The 18,865-nt window shown below is 65.4% G+C and overlaps 1 protein-coding gene across 1 annotated transcript; it reads right to left on the bottom strand.

The window, feature by feature from the left end:
• Positions 1-4,881: 4,881 nt before the first annotated feature.
• METRNL (meteorin, glial cell differentiation regulator-like) lies at positions 4,882-18,849 on the bottom strand. Its single transcript, XM_012656462.1, has 4 exons — positions 18,680-18,849; positions 13,643-14,028; positions 6,462-6,521; positions 4,882-5,438 (listed from the first exon to the last, which is right to left on the bottom strand). Exons 1-4 carry the CDS (start codon positions 18,847-18,849, stop codon positions 5,119-5,121), a joined length of 936 nt encoding a protein of 311 aa, XP_012511916.1. The 3' UTR covers positions 4,882-5,118.
• Positions 18,850-18,865: the final 16 nt, after the last annotated feature.

The raw sequence follows: 18,865 nt of genomic DNA, 5'->3' as shown, positions 1-18,865 counted from the left end.
GCAACTAAGGAGGGACAGGCCCAACATTGGCTGTGGGCCAAATGCCCACAGCGCCGACGAGGCCTGGGGCAGCTCAGAGTGCTGCACCGACGCGCCTCACCGGCAGCCGCCGTGCGCCAGGCTGCACCAACGTGCCTCACCCACCCGCAGCCACCATGCGCCAGGCTGCACTGACGCGTCTCACCCGCGGCCGCCGTGCGCCAGGCCCATGGACTGCACTGGGAACTGAGGCCCTGCCCTCCTCCCAGGACTCAAAGTTTCTGTGGGAGACTAAGCCTCACATCTTGGGAAGGCCCTGGTGGGAAGGCCCAGGCAGAGGGGTGTGGGGGAGGTGGCAGCATGGCAGGTGGGGACCTCCCAGGAGAGACAGGAAGAGGCGGAAGTCACAGGAGCAGAAAACCCCAGGGGAGCCGTGAGTGACCTCATGCTGGTCCCCAGGCAGCACCCAGGGTCCCCGCCCTAGAAGGCTCTCCAGCCCCCAGGGGCTGCTTCCCTGGCCCTTGTGCTCCTTCAGCAGCAAGTAACCCACCTGCCATCCCTTCCAAGGTTTGTTCATTGTCCAGACTGAATCTCCCGGCAGGCAGGACCCCCGGCAGGTAACTACCGTGGGAGCCGAGGACCACAGGGTCTTGCGAGCTCGTCTCGGGACCAGCTACGACCACCCAGAGCGGCAGAGAGGCGGCGGCACCCAGGCCAGTGGGGCCGGAGGACAGATCTGCGCTGGCTGGCAGCTGCCTGCCTCGAATTTTACTCTGCGGAAGGGAAGCGGGCAGCCTGGCTGGACCAGCTCCACCGCGCCTGCCTGAGCTGAATGGTGTAATCCACTAGTGAGAAGGAAGCCCTTGGCGTCAGCTACAGCGCTAATGAGCGGCTCCCCGCCCCCACCCGTGGGACCCACCGTGCCTGCCGCCCTCCGCATCCTCTCGGGCGGGCACCGCCCCACGCGGGTCTGGGAGCTGAGGCCCTCCCTGCAGCCAGGAAGGGGACGGGAGTGGAGGCCACAGGGAGGATCGGGGCCGGGATCCTCCCGCCGCCCTGGTGTCGCAGCTGGTGCCTCATCTCACACACGTGTGAGCACAGACCACGTCCGTGTGCAATCCGATACTGAGTGCACGGCCCTGTCACGGGTGGGAAATTGGCTCGGGGGCCAGTCGTTGGCAGGTCTGGGACAACGCGGAGCTGCGGGCTTGGAACTGCGCTCACCTTGCTGCTTCTCTCAGCGCCATCGGCCTCGGGACCCCACCGCACGGGGAAGGTGGAGGTGCAGTCTGGGCTCCGACCCAGTGCTCCTCCTCTGCCGGGCAGGCCTCCAGGGCTCGGGAGGAGGACAGGTGGAGGGATTGGGCTTGGGACAATCCCACCTCGGGGCCACTGGGAGAGGATGTGACCCCCCAAGGGATCCCAGGGCCTTGACCTCGTCTCCAGAAGATGTCACCCTGGGGTGAGCAGGTGCTGTCCAGGCACATGGGGGGCAGGACAGGATGTGAGGCCTGGGCCGCGCTCCGCAGCCCCTCCTGTCACCCTCAGGGAGGGGCCTGAGCCTTGAGCCCTGAGCCCAGCTTCCTCACCTGACTGTGGGGACGCCACCGCCCCGCCCCAGGAGGCTAAGCCCAGCACACAAGCGGGGCCCCTCCTGTGGCGGTGATGGCCCAGGAAGTCCACGGCCCAGCGAGGGTGGCAGTCTGCCCCCACCACCCTGTCCTGCCCACATCCACGTCAGGTGTGCAGGTGAGCGAGCCGGGAGGGGCCAGACACCCCCAGACAGCCCCAGCAGATGGGGCCCCTGAGGGCAGAGGCCTGTGGGCAGGCATGTGCCGCAGAGGAGAGGATGGGAGCCCGGGAGCCACCTCCCAGCTGACTCCGGCATTCCTCGAGGCCTGGCTCGAATCCCACCTGCCCTGTGAAGCCCCTCAACTCTCACAGTTAGGGCCCAGTTCTGTGCCGGAGCCACCCACACTCTCCACCCCGGCCTGCTCTGCGTTTCCGGGTCGGCAGGCTTATTGCTTGACAGCGCTGACTCCCGTCTGGAGGGCAGGTCCCTTGCTGAGCAGGCAGCCTGACCTCACGGCCCCCTGCCGCGGGCCCAGCAGTGCTGCCAGGCACGGTTGGGCTGGCCAGCCTGGCCTGGGACGGGACACCCACACACATGGCTCCTAGGGGTCCCGACAGGCCACTGCAGGCAGGTGGGGGCTGTGGCCAGACCCCAGCAGAAGATGCAGGGCCCACATCTGTGGCCTGTCCCACCCCGGTTCCACTGAGCAGCTACCATGATGGAAGAAAGGGGCTGGGGTGTGACGAGGGCCCCGTGCCAGGGGCCTCCGGGTCCGTCTGACTACAATGGCAGGTAGGACCGGGGAGCGAGGACAGTCCCCGAGCATCAGTGGCCCACAGGGCCTGAGCCCCTCAGGGTACCCAGGGAGTGGGAGAAGTCCGCAGCCAGTGTCATTTGTGGATGTCCTTGCGCCCCATTCTCTGACGCGGGCACCTGAGGAGCGCGGCGACCGTCTCTCCCGTGGATGCACCGTCCAGCCCGGCTCCTCCCACCACCCGTCTGAGTGTCCAGGGCGACCTCGAGGCCTTAGGATCTGGCTGGGGGGAGCGTTTCCAGGAGTGTACCAGGGTTTCAGCCAGCCTGTGCGGCAGAGGCCAGAACCCACGCTGGGGACGTGGCCCGTGAGCTGGGGACGTGCACAGCAAGTGAGGTTTTGACCTCCACAAGTTTGGCAGGGAAAAGAAGAGAGAGAAGGGAAAAAACAGCAGGGACATCCTGGCAGTGCTAGGGAGGCCTGGGCTTTGCACTCACAGCAGGACGGAGGCCGAGGCAGGAGGGAAGGTGGGACGTGGGCCTCAGTGGGCCAGGACACGGGAACTCCTGTACATCTGTCTCCCCACAACCTCCTGATGGAGCCACAGAACCGTGAGCCTCATCCCACGGTGACAGCCCGAGGGCCCCGTCAGGGACAGACACTGCTGTGTGGGCTCCATGGGTCCGCCCGGGAGGCAGCCCAGCCCGAGCGCATCAAGCCTGCGTGGCAGAGGCTGGTGCAGGGCTCAGCCAGAATGAAGCACCCTCTGGGGACCCTCCAAGTGCCCGGCCCCCTCTGCTGGGGCTTCTCCGAGGACGGTGGTGACAGGCAGGATCCTGCCAGAGGTGCAGGACGGTGGCCCTGACGCCATGGTCAGAGGGAGGCAGGGGTCCCCCGCTCCCCTCCAACACTGAGCAGCCCTGGGCCGCTGGGGGGGGCTTCTACCTGCAGGGCCTGGGGACTGGGCCACAGATGGGGTCGGCACCCTCTAGGCCAGCCTCCTGGACCCCTCCCACCACACACCCCACCGCGCTGGCAAGCCTTGCTCTCCCTTAGACTCTGGCCACAGGCAGCCCCTGGCCCCAGGCACTTCCCACGCAGCTGAAGCTCCCAAGGAGCCACCGGACATGGGCACACGGGGTCAGGCCCTGGCAGACCCTGTCCCTGACACTAGCCGCCAGCCTGAAACCCCGAAACCCGACTTTCCTGTTCTGCGGCCGCCTCCCGGCAGAGCCCACGCCCACTGGCCCGGGCCCAGGAGGCCAGAAAACCCGGTTCAGGGTGCTTTTCCACAGCATGGACCAAAGCAGGTCTAGTTCCCTCCCCAGGGTGGGCCTGGCACCGGCACCTCTGTGGGGTGACCACGTCCTGCTGTGACAGGTGGGACCCACCCGTCGCCCGCCCTCCTGCTTCCTGTCCTTGCCCACCACAGCCTGCTTCTTGCTGTGACCCGGGGGAGCCTGCACACTCACCCACCCAGGACGACTGGCACGGCTGAGCGCCCGGTGAGGGTGTGGGGCCCACGTACCATGGCGGCCCCTCCGGGCCCCCTCTGGTCTCAGCAGTCGCACAGGAGGAAACTATGGCTCGTAAACGAGGGTGCGGGCTCAAGTCCGGTTAGCTGACACCCCAGGCACCCCCTGCACTGGGGTGTTGTGTCCCCTCAAATTCCACCCCAAACCTCTGAACGTGGCCCTGTCTGGAAATGAGGTCTGTGCAGATGGGGTCGAGTGAAGGCGAGGTCACGGGGTCGGCCCTCACCCAGCAACTGGTGTCTTCGTGGGAGGAAAATCTGGGCACAGACCCACAGGAGGGACCACGGGGCAAAGACTGGAGCCACGTGGCCACAGGCCCAGGGATGCCCGGGGCTCCCGCGGCTGGAAGAGACAAGGACGGACCCTCTCTGGAGCCCCTGGAGGGAGGGAGGCCCTGCCGACCCCTTGGTTTCTGGAGCCCAATTCCAGGACTGGGAGAATAAACTTCTGTTGTTTGAAACCCCCCCATTGGTGGAGACTGGTTACGGCAGCCACGGAAAACTGATGTATCCCCCGATATGGGGCCACCGACCCGGGCCCAGGCCAGCTTCTGGGTGTTCAGAGACTTGCGGTGGGCTTGGGCATTTTGGGGAAGCTGGGGTCAAAGGGCACAGGGAGGGCAGGCGCGGAGGGGACAGTGTCCGGCAGCAGGGAGGCGGCCACCTGGCGGGGCTTGCCCTGGAGCGTGTCCAGGGAGCACCCTCGGCCGTGCACGCCTGACCGGCGGGAGACGGACTGGCCACTGCTGCTCGGGCCTCGGCCTTCACTCCTGGAACAGAAGCGACCTGCAGCCCGGAGCTCACTCTTTAAACAAAACGGAGAGACCCGTAAGCACTAACATCTGGCTCCACGAGTTTCCGTCGTGGCAACTCCGCGGGGTACTGGGGCTTCCCACGGAGCCTGGTGACGTGTTCTGTGCGCTGCGGCCCCAGCTCGCCCAATACGCCGGGCCAGACGCAGCGGCCTGAGACGCTGTTGAAGAGCAACGTTAGACGGCACACCGAGACATCGTAAGACACGGGATTTGTTTCCTATGGACATTCCTTTTTTACAAAAACAAAAATAACTTAGTTTTCATTTTACAGCATTCCCAATCTGAGGTCCTCCACCAGGACCTCTCGGGGCCAAGCCCCCGTGCACCGCGCGGCTGGCGCACCAGGGCCAGGCCTGTGCCCCGCGTGTGGCCTGGCACTCAGCCTCCCCAGGACGTGGGCGGCCCCTGCAGCAACGGCAGCTCGTTAGGAGACGGAGGGAGGGCGGCCCCCAGGCCCGCGTGGTCACTCCGCGCCGACCTCACAGGGGTTCAGACCCCTCTCCTCGGCGCCCCTGTACATCCTTTGGAAGTCCTGGAAGCGCGGGGCACAGCCGAGCCGCGCCTCCCCAAAGCGCATGTGGCCTGTGAAGAGGAAGTCGCCGCGCCCCGGCCGCACCCCACACTCCAGCAGCGTCCTGACGTGCCCCTGCCAGAGGCCACCGCCTCCAGGCACCGGCTGGAAGACCCTGCCCTTCTGCCGGAACAGCCTGCTGACTCGCAGGCGGATGGCCGTCTCCTGCAGCTCCGGCTCGTGCGTGACGTCCTGGATGGAGCCTCGAACGACTGCGGAGGGAAGCAGACGGGGCGTCAGCAGGTCCGGCGGCACTGCCAGGTGCTGGCCCCGCACACATCCAGGCCGCTGCAGGCCCCGGCAACAGCCGGCATTGGGACCAGAGCCGAACCCTGAACTCTGCCATCTGGAATCCCCATTAAAAGTGCAATTTAAACAGCAGGAAGCTGCCAACCAGTCACCCCAGACACTCAGACTTGGTCAGAAATAGTGTCTTTCCACCAAGGACCAGACACACAGTGGGGAAAACAGAGCCCAACAACCAGTCTGCTTCAGCTTTTCAAATCAGAGCAAGAGCAGTGAGCACAGCTGGGCACGGGGTCTTCTGTAGCTCTGTGTCCCGGCCGGGGGGGCAGGAGGGCTGCCTCAGGCGCGGAGACCCTGACCCCGGCTGGGGCCTGGACGGCAGAGAAGTAAGGAGCCTCCATACCCTACACGACTGTCTGTGGAGCCTGGGGTGGGGGCTCAGAGCCGGGGTCCAGCTGGACCCTCCGCAGCAGCGACTCGGCGAGCATCAGCCCGGAGTCCAAGCCTCCCCGAGACGAGCAGGGGGCCTGCGCCCCTCGGCCTCAGCCTGCGGCCCACTGGGGGACCTGGGGAGGGACGGCAGAAGCTCCGAGGTGGGGCTCGCACCAGGGTGCTCGAGCTGCTGACAGAGCGATGTTACAAAGCACCCCGAGAGAGGAGTCCTGGGGAACGACAGACTTCTCAGACAGCAATGACCTCATCTGCAAAGCGGGAAAATACTTGATAATCGCCCGAAATACTCCCGGCTCTCTCCACGTGAGTAGCTGCAGAGCCCGTCCACGGGCGGGGAGCCGTTTACTGCACAGGAGCACAAGCACCTTTTCCCACGCTGAGGCCAAGCCCCGGCCTCGGCAGAGGGCCCCGGGGGGCTTCACGCCAGCACCGGAAGGCTCTCCGGGGCCTGAAGAGGGGCTCCTAGGCCCACACGGGGTTCCACGTGGCAGGAGCCGCAAGCGCGAGGGGAGGAAGCTGTGAGGGCGGACACTCACCGAAGTCGCTGGTGCAGACGGCCAAGAGGACCTCGGTGTCACTGCAGGGGCGGCAGGGTGCTGGGGAGAGAGAAGCAGGGTCAGCCGGAGACGGCAGGTTCTGGTGCCGCCCACCAGACCAGACGGAGCACAGCCGGCAAGTGCGCCCCGCTGTGGTGCCTCCATGGCCAAGACCACGTCCCAAGGTAGGTCGGGGTCCCCGGCAGAGCAGGAGACAGAAAATGTGACCTCGGCCACGCTGGGGGCAGCCTCAGCAGACCCTCAGCCCCGCCTGGCCAGAAGGGCTTGCGTGCGGCCGCGAGGGGCGCACCCCAAGCAAGGCCCCCAGGCCCCACCATGTCCCGGGACCTCGGTGACAGGGGCTTCCTGTCGCGTCACCTGCCTCGCGGTGCCAGACCGGCGCGCTCCACTCACACGCGGCCAAGTCCGGGAGCCGTGGGCTCGATCACCCCCAAGCTTTCCTGTGCCCAGCACCAATGCAGAACCACCCCAGCCGAACTGAAACCCTGTCCCCAGCACCACCCGGACGAGAGCCTCCCTCGCCCCGGCGTCTGCACCCACGCCCCGAGGTGCCAGACCACCCTGCCTCCACCAGCTCCCTCAGAGGCAGATGCCAGCACCCCAGATCGCACCTGCAGCCGCACCCCAAAAGGAAGGTCACATCCCGCGGGGACCCGGGCACTCAGATCCTGCCGGGGACTGTCAGCGGGGGAGGGACGTGCCCGCCAGCCACAGGGCAAGGGCCCTCAGCCGGCAGGAGCCCTGAGCCCAGGTCAGGCCCCCCAGCTCGGCCCCTCCCCAGATGCTACCCGCCCTGGAACGGGGTGCCCACCCCACACACCCCTCAACCGAGCCCTGGTCACAGAACCTCCTCTGCAGCCCCTGCGGCCCGGGGCACCCGGCTCCCCCAAACCCGGAAGGTGCCGAGTCTTCTCGGAACAGCTCCCCCTGCCACGCAGACTCGCACAGGGAGCATCTCCAGGGGCCCAGCCCTCAACCCGCCCCTCGCCTGACCGCTCAGGTGGGCACGCTGCCCAGGACGGACGCTGCCACGTGCCACGCCGCTCAGGCTCAGGAGCGGGTTTGGGAGACACGATGTTACCATCTGCTCTGACTGCACGTCCAGGACCTCCCCCTCGCCTGCTCTGAGTGTCCAGGTTTTGGCCCCAGCTCTTCTCCCACAGCAGAAGCCCCGGGCTGTGAGATCTCAGGGAGGCAGCCTGGCCCTCGGCCACTGCACTCTGCCCAGCCCCAGAAGCACCCGATGTTTTCGCACAGCCGGCCTCGCCCACCAGCCCTGAGCCGTCACCTGCCCGGTGGCCGTGCAGGGTGCCAATGGGGACAGGGCAGTGCACGTGCCCACCACCTCGGCCACAGCAAATGGGCCAAGCGTCTCTGGGGGAGCAGAGCTCAGAGAGGCCTTCCGGGGTCTGGGACGTGCAGGGACTCCAGGCGCCTGTGCGAGGGGTCAGCAGAGGCCAGACAGGGCCTCGGAGAGAGCCTGCAGCAGCCTGGGCCGGCACAGGGCCTCTGTGGACCCCTCAGGCCAACCTGTCTGGCTGCCCGGTCCTGCCCCCCGGGGAGAGGCCGGCACTCCCCAGCAGGCGGGGTGGGTGCGCCTCCCGCTCAGCAGCGCCTGACTCACTGGCCCACGCACCACCTGCTGCGCTTGCGACTATTAAGCAAAAGAAGAAGCCGCAGAACAAGAACAACCTGCCGATGCCTCCAAATCTGTCCAGCCCATCAGAGGACGCCAGCCGCAGAGCCTCCTACTGACCCAGCAGGGCTGTGATGTGTCTGGACCCCTCAGACCCCCACCCAAGCTGGGTCCCGGCAGCCCCCCACTTCCTCGACACTGCAGGAGCTCATGCCACAGCCCCCACCACTGGGGGCCACCTGGCCCCAGACCCTGCAGCTGCCCCGTGGCCCAGGGGGCTCTCCTGTGGGGCCCCCGGGGTTGGGCCCACCTGTGGCACTTGGGTCACCTGTGTGGCTGGCAGCACTGCGACATCTGGGGGGACTCGAATTGCAGGTGGCATTTTTATTCAGAGCACGTAAGACTCAGATGAGACCTTCCACCCTAGGCAGCACCTGCCCGGTGCCCACAGGGCCAGAGGTCCTGAGTCTGGGGTCCCCCGTGGGAGTGGGGGCGAGAGGGGGGTCGGAGACTGAAGGCCACGGTGACCACAGTCCATGGCGAGGGTCCCGCGCCAGGCAGCACCTTCAGGCTGAGCAGACACAGCAGCCGGGGCTGGAAGTGCAGGAGATGGGAGGTGAGCCGTGAGCCTTTGCACCTGGCGTCCCACCTCAGGGACAGAGGAGCCGGAAGGCCCCAACACACACACACACACACACACACACACACACACGCCAGGCCTGGCGTGCGAGCGTCGCCAAGCCTTAGAGCTTCCTCCACTCTGAGTCACTGGCCCCGGGACCCCAGGCGCGGAGGAGGAGGGCGGGAGATGCTCCCCCACTGGCCCTGGGCATCCGCCCTGGCTCGGCCCACCGACTGCAGGAGGACCAGGCCAGGGAAGGGCAGTGGGCAGCCTGAGGTCCGCCCGCCAGAGCCTCAGTGAGCCAATACCGTCGACAGCTGAGCCAGTGAGGCAGCACCCTGGAGACTGCCCCGCTCTGATTCTGAGCTCTGCTCAGCGTGGGTCACCTTCATGGAGAACGCAGTGTGCACTCCAAAGGCACAATCTGGAAACAATTATTAATCAGAATCGGGCTCATAAAGGCTGTGGAATGTGCTGGTCACGGACACATCACATCTCACTTCCGGGGGAGGGGTGGCGGGGAGGGTCGGCAAAGGCTGGAATTCCATCCATCCTCCTTGGAGGAGGAGAGCTGGGGCGTGGGCATCTCGGGAAGATCACTCAGGAATGTGCATCATATGAACCGAATGAAGAAGAAAGAAAACAGGTCAGAGGGGCCAGCCGGGCTGCCGTGGGGACCTGGGCGTGGCCGGCAGGTGCGGGCGGGAGGCTGCACCTGTGAGTAAGAGGAGGATGAGCTGGGGCAGAAAGAGGTCTCAGGGGGACGGATGCCCGTCCGGCAGGACTGCCCGAGGAGAACAACCAGGCTGGACACATAAGTTCCAAAGAGGAAACCTCAAGTGACAACCACCGCAGGGTCCCAGTGCAGCCGCGGCAGGTGGACGCGGTGTTCCCACTGGACGGGGAGGGGGCCCGAGGGGCTGTCTGGGTGGCAGGATGGCCCTGGGGACGCTGGCCTCGCTGCCTCTCCCTGCTGCAGAAGATTGCGGGGTAATTACAGTGGCCTGAGAAGCTGGAGGCAGGAAATCAAAGGACAGTAGCGTCATGGCACACCTGGGAAGAACATCACCCCCGTCCGTTCCTGCTTCTGTGAAACAACGAGGTTTCTTTTCTGCTTCTCTACACTTCTCGACCCGTCCCACACGCCCATCAGCGCCCCCTAAGCTCTGTGCTCCAGGAGCCCTGCTGGTGACGGGGACTGCGGCTGCAGACACCACAGGACCCAGTGTCCCCGAGAGCTGGCGAAGCAACTTCTGTGTGTCTGTTACCAGCGCCAGAGCGGTGTCCTCTGCCTGTCCCTTCCACTCTCACTGCGTGTCTAAAATGCCACTGCCCCCCGCCGTGGACACCTGCTCACGTGGGCCTTGCCTAGAGCCCGAGCCCCGAGCACAGAGGTGGCTGAGACGGTGAGCACCTGTCACACGGCTCCAGGAAAAGTCAGAGCAAGACAGGAATCCTGGGACCCGTCTGCCTGCCCAGGTGAGCTGGGGAAGCAGGTGGGTCTCTGTTCCCTAGAACCGGCAGAGACCCCCTGCTCCCTGGCCACCCCAAGTCCCCCAACTCACTGGGCAGTCGGGCCCTGGTGGTGCCCGTCCATCGAATGCGCCTGGCCCAGGTGTCCCCAAAAGACTGGGGGTGGAGTCCACCAAGTCCTCAGCACATGTCTGGACACAGCCTGGAGCTGGATCCACGAGTTCCCGCACCTGTCCACTTACCGCCTTGCCGTCCTGCCAGGGCTCCGCGGCGCGAGAGGGAGGCATGCCCCGGCAAGACCCACAGAGGTGGCAGGCGCGGGGCAGGCAGGTCCTGCCGGTGGCGGCCAAATCCCGACTCCCCCGGGGCTGGATCACCTCCCACCGGACCCACAGTCTGCGCCCCCGGAGGAGCAGCCTGGCCCCTGTTCTGGTCCCTTCTGGGCTGTTGGTGAGTGTCGGCTTATCCAAGGAAGCCGATGATGCCGCGCGAAGGGACCCGCGGCCAGCGAGCTGTCACGAACGCTCGGCACGTTTCCCCCTGGCTGGGCAGGGAGCGCAGCTCCCACGCACGCTCTCGTCCGGATCCGAGCCCACAGAACCTCTGTTCTGTCGAGTCGGCACAAACTATAGGTTCTGACTCAGGGGCGAGCTCCTCCACTCCTGGCAGGTAGGACTCTCCCCGCCTGGCCGAGGGCGTGCGCACAGCCTGGCGACGCTGCCTGGGCTCAGCTCCCGTCCCGTCTCCCGCGGCTGCCGTGAGGGCCAGGACAGGAGACCAGGGAAACCGCGGCGCTGGCCGGAGAGAGCTCAGGAGCGGCCTGGCCCAGGACACGTCGTCGCCGCCGCCAGATGGCCAGCGCTGACATGCCGCATTACCGACCCATTCCTTGGGCATTAAAGGCTTAGGGGCCCCCTTCCCGGTAAAAGGCGGGAGGAGAGTCGGCCTCCCCAACCCTCCTGCTCCTCCACCGCCCCAGGACGGGCGGCCTCTGGAAGGGCCCTGGAGGTGCTCAGCCCCAGGCAGGGGCCGGCTTCTGTGCCTGTGTTTGGTGGGGACCCGAGCATCGGGCCCTGGAGCCCCGGGCGCAGCTCAGGGTCTGAGTCCCTGCGTTTCTGTGCTGCCCCCAGCAAGCGCCCCACGTCTGGAAGGCACCGGAGGCTCGATCTAAACAGACGCCCTGAGCCAGGTGTGCGTGTTGTGAGCATCTGTCCACAAGACACAGCGAAGTCCTGGGCCCTAAGCCAGCCTGACACCCGCTGGGGCGGCGTCCTGTGGGACCCCATGGTCCTGGGGGTGGGGGGCCGAGCGTGCGGCCGTGACCCAGTGCATCCCCCTGTGGCCCAAGTCACTCCTGACCCAGGGCCGCCGCCTCCCTGCGACCCCACAGACACCCAAGCAGCTCAGCCACCAGCCCCTGCGGCCTGTCCCGGACCCGCTCCCTGTCCACCTGGACACAAGGGCCCGGCAGGCACAGACCCGACCCCCAGAGATGAGAAAGAAACAAAGTCTCTGTTCCCTGGGGGTGAGCTCTCAAGCTCCGTCAGAGTCTACAACCAACACGTCCATTTTCCACCGGAAATCTGCCTGGGACAGATGGGACGTGCAGGTGTGCACAGCTGTGACCGGGGGATCAGGCCCACGCCTGCCGGCACCTCCTGCCTCAGTTAGCGGCTTCAACAGTCAGAGAGACCCAAGGTGGTGTTCGGAGTTTTCCAGACTTTGTGTTTGTTGTGAGTTTATCTCCAGGGCCCCAGAGCAAGGCTGGCATCCCCTCCCCCAGATCTGCCACCCACCGTAACTCCTGGTGACAAGACAAATGCCACCTGGTTAGGGTTTTATTCAGCACCCAACCAGCCACGGTGCGGCCGAGCGGACATCGGCCTCCAGCTCCGCGGTCCTGAGCCACGGCCCACAGGCCGCCCCACGCGGAGCCCTCGAACAGACCCGTGCAGCTCCGGAGGTTTCAGAGAGGCTGAAAACCTCAGGGCCAAGAACACAGAACAACAGGTGTGGATTCACACTCAGGAGGAAAAGTCTGCACAGCCCAGTCCTCATGGGACCGGCTCTCCCCCGGGGACTCTTTCAGTCCCTGAAACGTGGAGATGGCCCACCCCAAGCCGTCTCTCCACCTGGGCGCTGCTGGCATTTTGGGCCGGGTTGGCCTCTGGGCTGGGGTGTCCTGTGGGGTGTGGCGCAGCCCCCAGCCTCGACCCTGGTGCCAGAGACTCCCCTCAGCCGTGAGAACAACTCACTGGCACGACCGTCTGCACGGACCCTGCTCCTGGGGCCACGGACAGGACAGTCCAGGCTGGCGCCTTCCCAAGCCCCCACAGAGGCAGGCGGGACAGGGCCCTGGGAGGTGACCTTGCCGCCTACGGAGTGGACGCTGCCACGAGGCCCCACCCAAGATGTTCAGACCCCACCAGTGGTGGTGTGAGCCTGGCCTGGGTGTCCCCAGCAGACAGGATGTGAGCTGGCTCACAGCTCGAGAGCGGGACCTGCCCTGTCCCACCCCAGGGTCCTGAGGCCATGTGGGAGCTTTCTAGAGAAAACAAGGCCCTCCACAAAGGGGCCCAGCCCCCAAGTTCTAGGACACGCCCCTCCCCCAAGCGCAGGTGTCCACGGAAGCCAGGAGAGCCCTACTACCCGCCTGCCAGACAGGGAAGCTGCTTGTCTCAAAAGAAGAAAAAGACAAGACTGGAGCCAAGCTCTCAGTCTCGGGCACCCCGTCCAGGCAAAGGCCCCACCCAGCCCGCGTGGCCCCGTGCCCCCCAGAACCTCTGAGGTCCCCAGATCTTCACAGCCACTGTCCAAAGAGGACCCCGCGCCACTCCGGCTGTGCGTCAGCCTCAGCCTCCACCCAAAACTCGCTGGTTGTTTCAGGGGCTGAGCCGACCCACTTCACGGGGCAGCGTGAACAGTAAAGCACCCGCCCCACATGCGTGAATAGCACACAGGCACAGGGGCACGTTCGGGGCCCAGATCCACCGTGGCAGCCCCCCTGCTCTGACCACTAGCCATGCCCGGGCGACACCTGTTCACCTGCCGTGCACATGCTTCCTGGGGGGCGGGCACCGCTCTGCCAAGCCAGAAACACCCAGGCGCTAAAGGGACTCGCGCACCGACGTGACCCGTCTTCTTAAAGGTGGTTTCAGCCGCAAAGCTGCACGTCACAGGTGGTTCAGCTTCGGCAGCCAGCACCCCCAACACGGGCCACGTGCTGGCGCCGCCTGCCGGCTCTCCGCGCAAACCCGCCACGTCCGACACACAGACGCGGAGCGTTTCCACAGAGGCCAAGTGGAGGTGGGGGCAGGAGAAAATCAGACACAGCCGCAAAGCCCTGACCGTGCAGATGAGAAAGCCGAGTCGCAGGACTGGCGAGCCCCGAGCAGGCGACTGGCGCTCCGCCCCGGGCGGGCCACTCACCGGATGGCGCGTGCAGGTCCGGCCCCCGGTGCGTCCTCGTCAGCTCGTACTGGAAGCCCGCGGTCCTCCTGCCGATGTCCTGCTGGGGCGTCGCCTCCACAAACAGGCCGCCCTGCTCCAGGCCGAAGCACTGCACCTGGCCGTGCCTGGCTTCGCCGTCCCGAACCAGCAGTCTCAGTTCTCCAGTTTTTTCCAAATAAATATTGGCCCCCGAGGAGTCCCTGAAGGGCTTGATGCACACAGTGAGGAGTCGGGCGGGCGAGAAGGTGTTGGGCCGCAGGTTGACGATGAGAGCCCCCGTCGGGTACAGCCACTCCACGGCGCCCGCCGAGCATCGCAGGTACACCTGCTCCACCTCCTTCCTGTGCGCCTCGTGCGTGAGCCCGCTGCGGGAGAGGACACGCCGTCAGCCGGCCCGCTGCCGCGCCAGGCTCCCACGCCCCACGCGCACCCCTGTCCAGGGCGGCGTGCCAGGACTGCGCTCGCGGTGACCGCACGGCCCTCAACCGCGAAGCAGGTACCAGCCACCTCCACCCGGCCCCGCAGTGCGGGCCCAGCGGGGGCCACAGCTCTGATGGCTGCAGCGGCCTCGGGCTAAGGCCCAGGTGTCCCTGAATCAGGGGGGTGGGCGCGCTGCAGGTCAGGGGAAGTGAGAAGAAGGAAACAGCAGCAGGACCTCGGTTCTGGCCCGGGTTCCAGAACGGAGTCCCGCCGTGTGGGGCGTGGGGCTGCAGGTGGGACATGCACAGGGTGACAAGGCCGTGCTCGGGAGAGCAGCTCTCAAACCACCGGCGATGTCAGCAGGGCGGGGGGGCTGTCGGGTTTGGCTCTCAGAACCTCACCACGGGGCACTAATGTGTTTTCATTCGTTTCCAAGCCTGAGGACCCCGCACTGCCCCTTGCATTTTTTATAACAAACCCAAACATCATTAGCACAAGGTCCCCTCCAAAAGCGAGGTGAACGTCTTCCGCTGGCGGGAGTGGTGAATATGTCAGCGACAAGCTAATTTTACTCCTAATAAGTGCTAAGTAGGAAAAAATGAAGTTTGCCACACTCTCGGGGAGGCAGGTCCTGAGTAGAGACAGTTACGTTTTCAAGAAATTGAAACTATCAAAAACATGAAAGTTTCTCGGACTTGAAACTGTAATGTAAATGTCAGCATGGCGCTAACAGACGTCATAACCAAGGGCCTGGAACCAAACCAGTGACTTCACCTAAGTGTCTGATTACATGAAATTTGGTTCTAATCAGATCGCAGGCAGGTTCACCCACATTCTTGGGATTTTTACGTGAAATAAACAATGCTATATCCAGAGCCCCCGGCCTGAGCGAGTTACCAGAAACCCTTTCTGCAGAGGAGAAAACACGTAACATATGGTTTGCATTTGCTGCTGGGTGACTCACGCTCAGGCCCCCAAACCTCACTTTTCACACGATGCAGCTGCAGGCGGGCGCTGCAGTCACCCTGTGGACCACATCAGAGGGAGGTGTCGAGCGTGAACCCCTCCTGCCCGGCCCCCACACCCACAGCCTCCGGGTGAGGGCAGCCAGCCCAGCCGCAGCCAGCTACCAGGGTCACAGAACAGACTTACAAATTAAGCCAATAAAACTCACACATCTCATCTGACACGTACGTAGGGGCAGGCATGATCACAGGGCCACGTGAAAATTAGACTAAATGGTGAGTGGCTGACACACACAGCTACAATCAGCTCTTTTCTTATGCAGCCAAAACAAACCATCATCGTGTCCCCTCCCCTCTCCCGTCTCCATCATCAAGAGGCAGTTGAACACTTGCCCCAGGCCCAGGAACCAAGTCTCAGCTCTCTCCCCCATAAACCATCCTGCCTGAGGCTTCACTTCCCTGCTGGGGGTCCTGAGGGTCCAGGGAGTGGAGAACCCACACCTGAGGCTCCAGTCACCTCTGACTACACTGCCTTCATCCAAGGGTGGGGGGAAGAGGCTCCACCCACAACTCAGGCAGGGGCAAAGGGAACCCGCTTGGGGACAGGCGGCCAACCCACGTCTGCCATGGGGCTGCCCTCCCGGCCTACACACAACTGCACGCATCTTGTAGGTGCGCCTGGCTCCAGTTCATTAGAAGACAGTCCACGAAAAGAGGTGTAAGAACAAAATGAAGGTGACACGGAAGATACAAAGCACCTGTCACCTGGCCCTTCGCCTGTGTCTTAACTGCCCACTAAGAAGGATCTGTGCCCCTCTCTCTTACACCTCCCTCCTTTTACATCAAGACTAACGGGAATGAGGCGTAAGACACCGGCACCCCTACATTAAAGTCAGGAGCGCGTGATGCACGAGACCCCTATTCAGACAGACCACCGTCTGGGAAAGCAAACCACGCGCCCTCAGCCTGGGCCAGGCAGGCCTGTGAGTGGACTCAAAGTCTTGCCGGCGGCGCTGGCTCCTACCAAAAGAACCCACCTCCCCAAATCTCTCCCCTGCAGATACCCAGCACCACAGCAAACCCGGAAAAATGCCCATTTATGCAAAATTACTGGAATTACAAAAATGCAACACACCTTTAACGATCACAGATGAGGTATTTTATGATTGTCACGTAAGATGCAGGTGACACACTGAGCAGAAATGAAAGAGCTGTGCTCTACTTTGTGACGAAAGGACACAGACCAAACCGTGGTTCTATTCAACTTTAGGAAACTGACAACACTGATCTGATCTTAGATTACACTGAATTAGTGCATCTTTTTAAAAGCCAGCAAGGGCTACCTCCCAGGTGGCCACGCCGCGGGGCACCTTTGTGGAAAAGAGGGGGAGCCCCCAGGGGCCGCTGTGGCACCAGCCCACACGCCACACCCCCTGTCACCACAGCACAGCGATGGCCTCTTCACTGAAGTCAGCGAGGCTCTGCCTTTCGTTTCCCCACCTTGTGGCAAAGGCCACCCAGGTGCGACTGCACCTGTGACACCCGCTGATGGCAGTGGGAAAGTCCACGTCCACCTTTATGGCCACCGGCTGATAAACCTCCAGGCACAGGTCCTGCCTCACCCACCCGGAGAGGGATTTCCAAAGCTCCTGCTTAATTGCTTGGAAACACCTAGAAACATCGGCCTGTCACTGAGTGGCCAGCGTCATAAAAAGCAACTCCCTTGCTATCAGGGGTCAGAATCCACACAGCGTTTCGGGCGGACTCCACCCTGCGTCTTCGGAACAGCTCGTAAAAAGCCATAAACACTGGGGAGTTGGCGAGCACAGCAGCACCCTCCCAGCCGCACAGCCAGTGCCGCCGTCAGCTGATCTGTGAAGGGCATCAGTGAGCGAGAGCAGTGATGACACCAAGAGTCTCACACCCTATCTACTAGAGGGTCCCCGCAGCCGCCCTCGCCTGGCTCTGCCTTGGGGAGGGGTCCCTCCAGGGAGTCTGAGACCAGGAGGACGTCGGGGACGATGGGGAGCAGGGGCCGGGGAGGAAAGGCTGGAGCCAGGCGAGGGCACTCCTCCCCGCTGCAAACACCTGTCAGGTGGGGGGTGGGCCTCCCGCCCTCCTTCACAGCCCCTAGGAAGGCGTCCCCTTCCTCCAGGCACAGTGTCCGCAGGACCCGAAGAGGACGTGAGCCCCCACTCTGGAAACTCAGGCTGGCGCAGCAGGGACTTCATTTCTGGTTTGATCTGCTGAAGCGGAACACCCCAGGGCCTCAGTTTTGGGGCGCACTGATTCAGCGGGCAGAGGCTGCAAGCCGGGAGTTTAATCACTATCCCAAGCCAAAGGGCAGCCCCAGAGAGCTGTCAGCATCGGGGGCTCGCAGCCAGCTCGTGCTGGCGCCAGCATTCCCGAGGCGGCCCTCCCCCAGGGCTCCATCCGCCCTCGCTCCCCGCGGCCCGGGTCCCTGCCGCGCCGGGAGGGTTTCGGCGGGAGGGGCAGAAAGCGCCCTGAAGGCCTGGGCACCGCTCGCCGCTCGCGGGGACCGGGTGACTCTTCCCGCTCAGCTCCCCTCGGGACAGGAGCTGGTGTCCTAGAGCGCCCAGCCCACCGGCTCAACCCGGCCTTCTCGGAAAACGCGCTTCACTCAAAGTAACCCCGTGACACCCCCATGAGCTGTCTGCCGGCTGCAGTCTTCCCGTCGGTCCGGGCTGAGAGGGCCCTGGGCGGGAGCCCCCGGGCGCCGGACGCCGGTGCAGGGACAGCCCTAACCTGCAGCGTTTTCGGGGAGACGCGCGCCCGCCCGGTCCCGGCGCCCCCCGTAAACTCCGGAACCGGCCGCCGCCAAGAAGGCACGAAAGCGGCGAGCAAGGGCGGGCTGCGGCCGCGGCGCCCACCGCGCCCTCGGTGTCGCATCGGAGCCGCGCGGCCCCCGGCCTCCGCCCGCGCACACTGGGGATCGCGCTCCTCTCTGCAGTCGCATTTCAGCTGAAAAAGAGTCCTCGGCTGCCACCGCGGGGTGGAGGGGGGTCGACAGCCCAGCGCGCGCGGCTGCCAAGGGCGGCCTGACCTTCACCGGGCGGGGGGCTCGCCGGGCCCCGCACTGGCCCCGCGCACAGGTGTCGGCCCGCGGCTCGCCGCCCGCACGGACGCGGACAGCGGGGGGCCCCTCCAGCCACCGAAGCCGCGCTCCCTCCCGCTCTGCCCCGGGCGCAGGCTCGGCTCCTCCGGCCCAGGGCGGCCCCAGGACGCGCAACTGCCCCGGCTGGAGCCTGGAAGGGCCCACGGCCGACCCTCTCCCGCCTGCAGCGGGGTCGCGGGATCGGCGACCGCCGGGCTCGGGGCCACGTAGAGACTGGCGCGGTCCGCGCGGGGCTCGTGGGGGCCGGGCCGGGACCGACCCCGCCGGGCTGCAGGCGCCCTCCCCCGGGGCGTCCTCTGGGCCAGGGGACCGGGACGCCGCGGGGTCTTTTGTTCCAGAATCGGGGGCGGCGGACGGTGGGCACCGGACTTCGGCTGGAGAGCCGGCCCCAGGCCGCGCCCCCGCACGCCCCGCCGGCCCGGGAGGGGAAGGGAGGGGAGGGGAGTCGACGGACGAGGGCCAGGGTCCGGGCCCGGTCGCGCCGCGCGCACTCACCTCCCCTTCCAGCTGCACAGGTCGCTGGAGTACTGCGCGTCCGCGCCGCCCAGCAGCACGGCCAGCAGCAGCAGCAGCCGCAGCGGCGCAGGCGGGCCCGGGCCCGGGGCTGGAGGCCGCGGCCACCGCTGCCCCGCGCGCCCCGAGGCCGCCCACGCTGCGCCCCGCATGCTCCGGCTCGGCTCG

This window comes from Propithecus coquereli, unplaced genomic scaffold (genome assembly GCF_000956105.1).
Source record: "Propithecus coquereli isolate 6110/MARCELLA unplaced genomic scaffold, Pcoq_1.0 Scaffold501, whole genome shotgun sequence".
NCBI lineage: Eukaryota > Metazoa > Chordata > Mammalia > Primates > Indriidae > Propithecus > Propithecus coquereli.
Note: the sequence above shows the minus strand (reverse complement) of the source record. Positions and strands in the feature narration are given on the sequence as shown.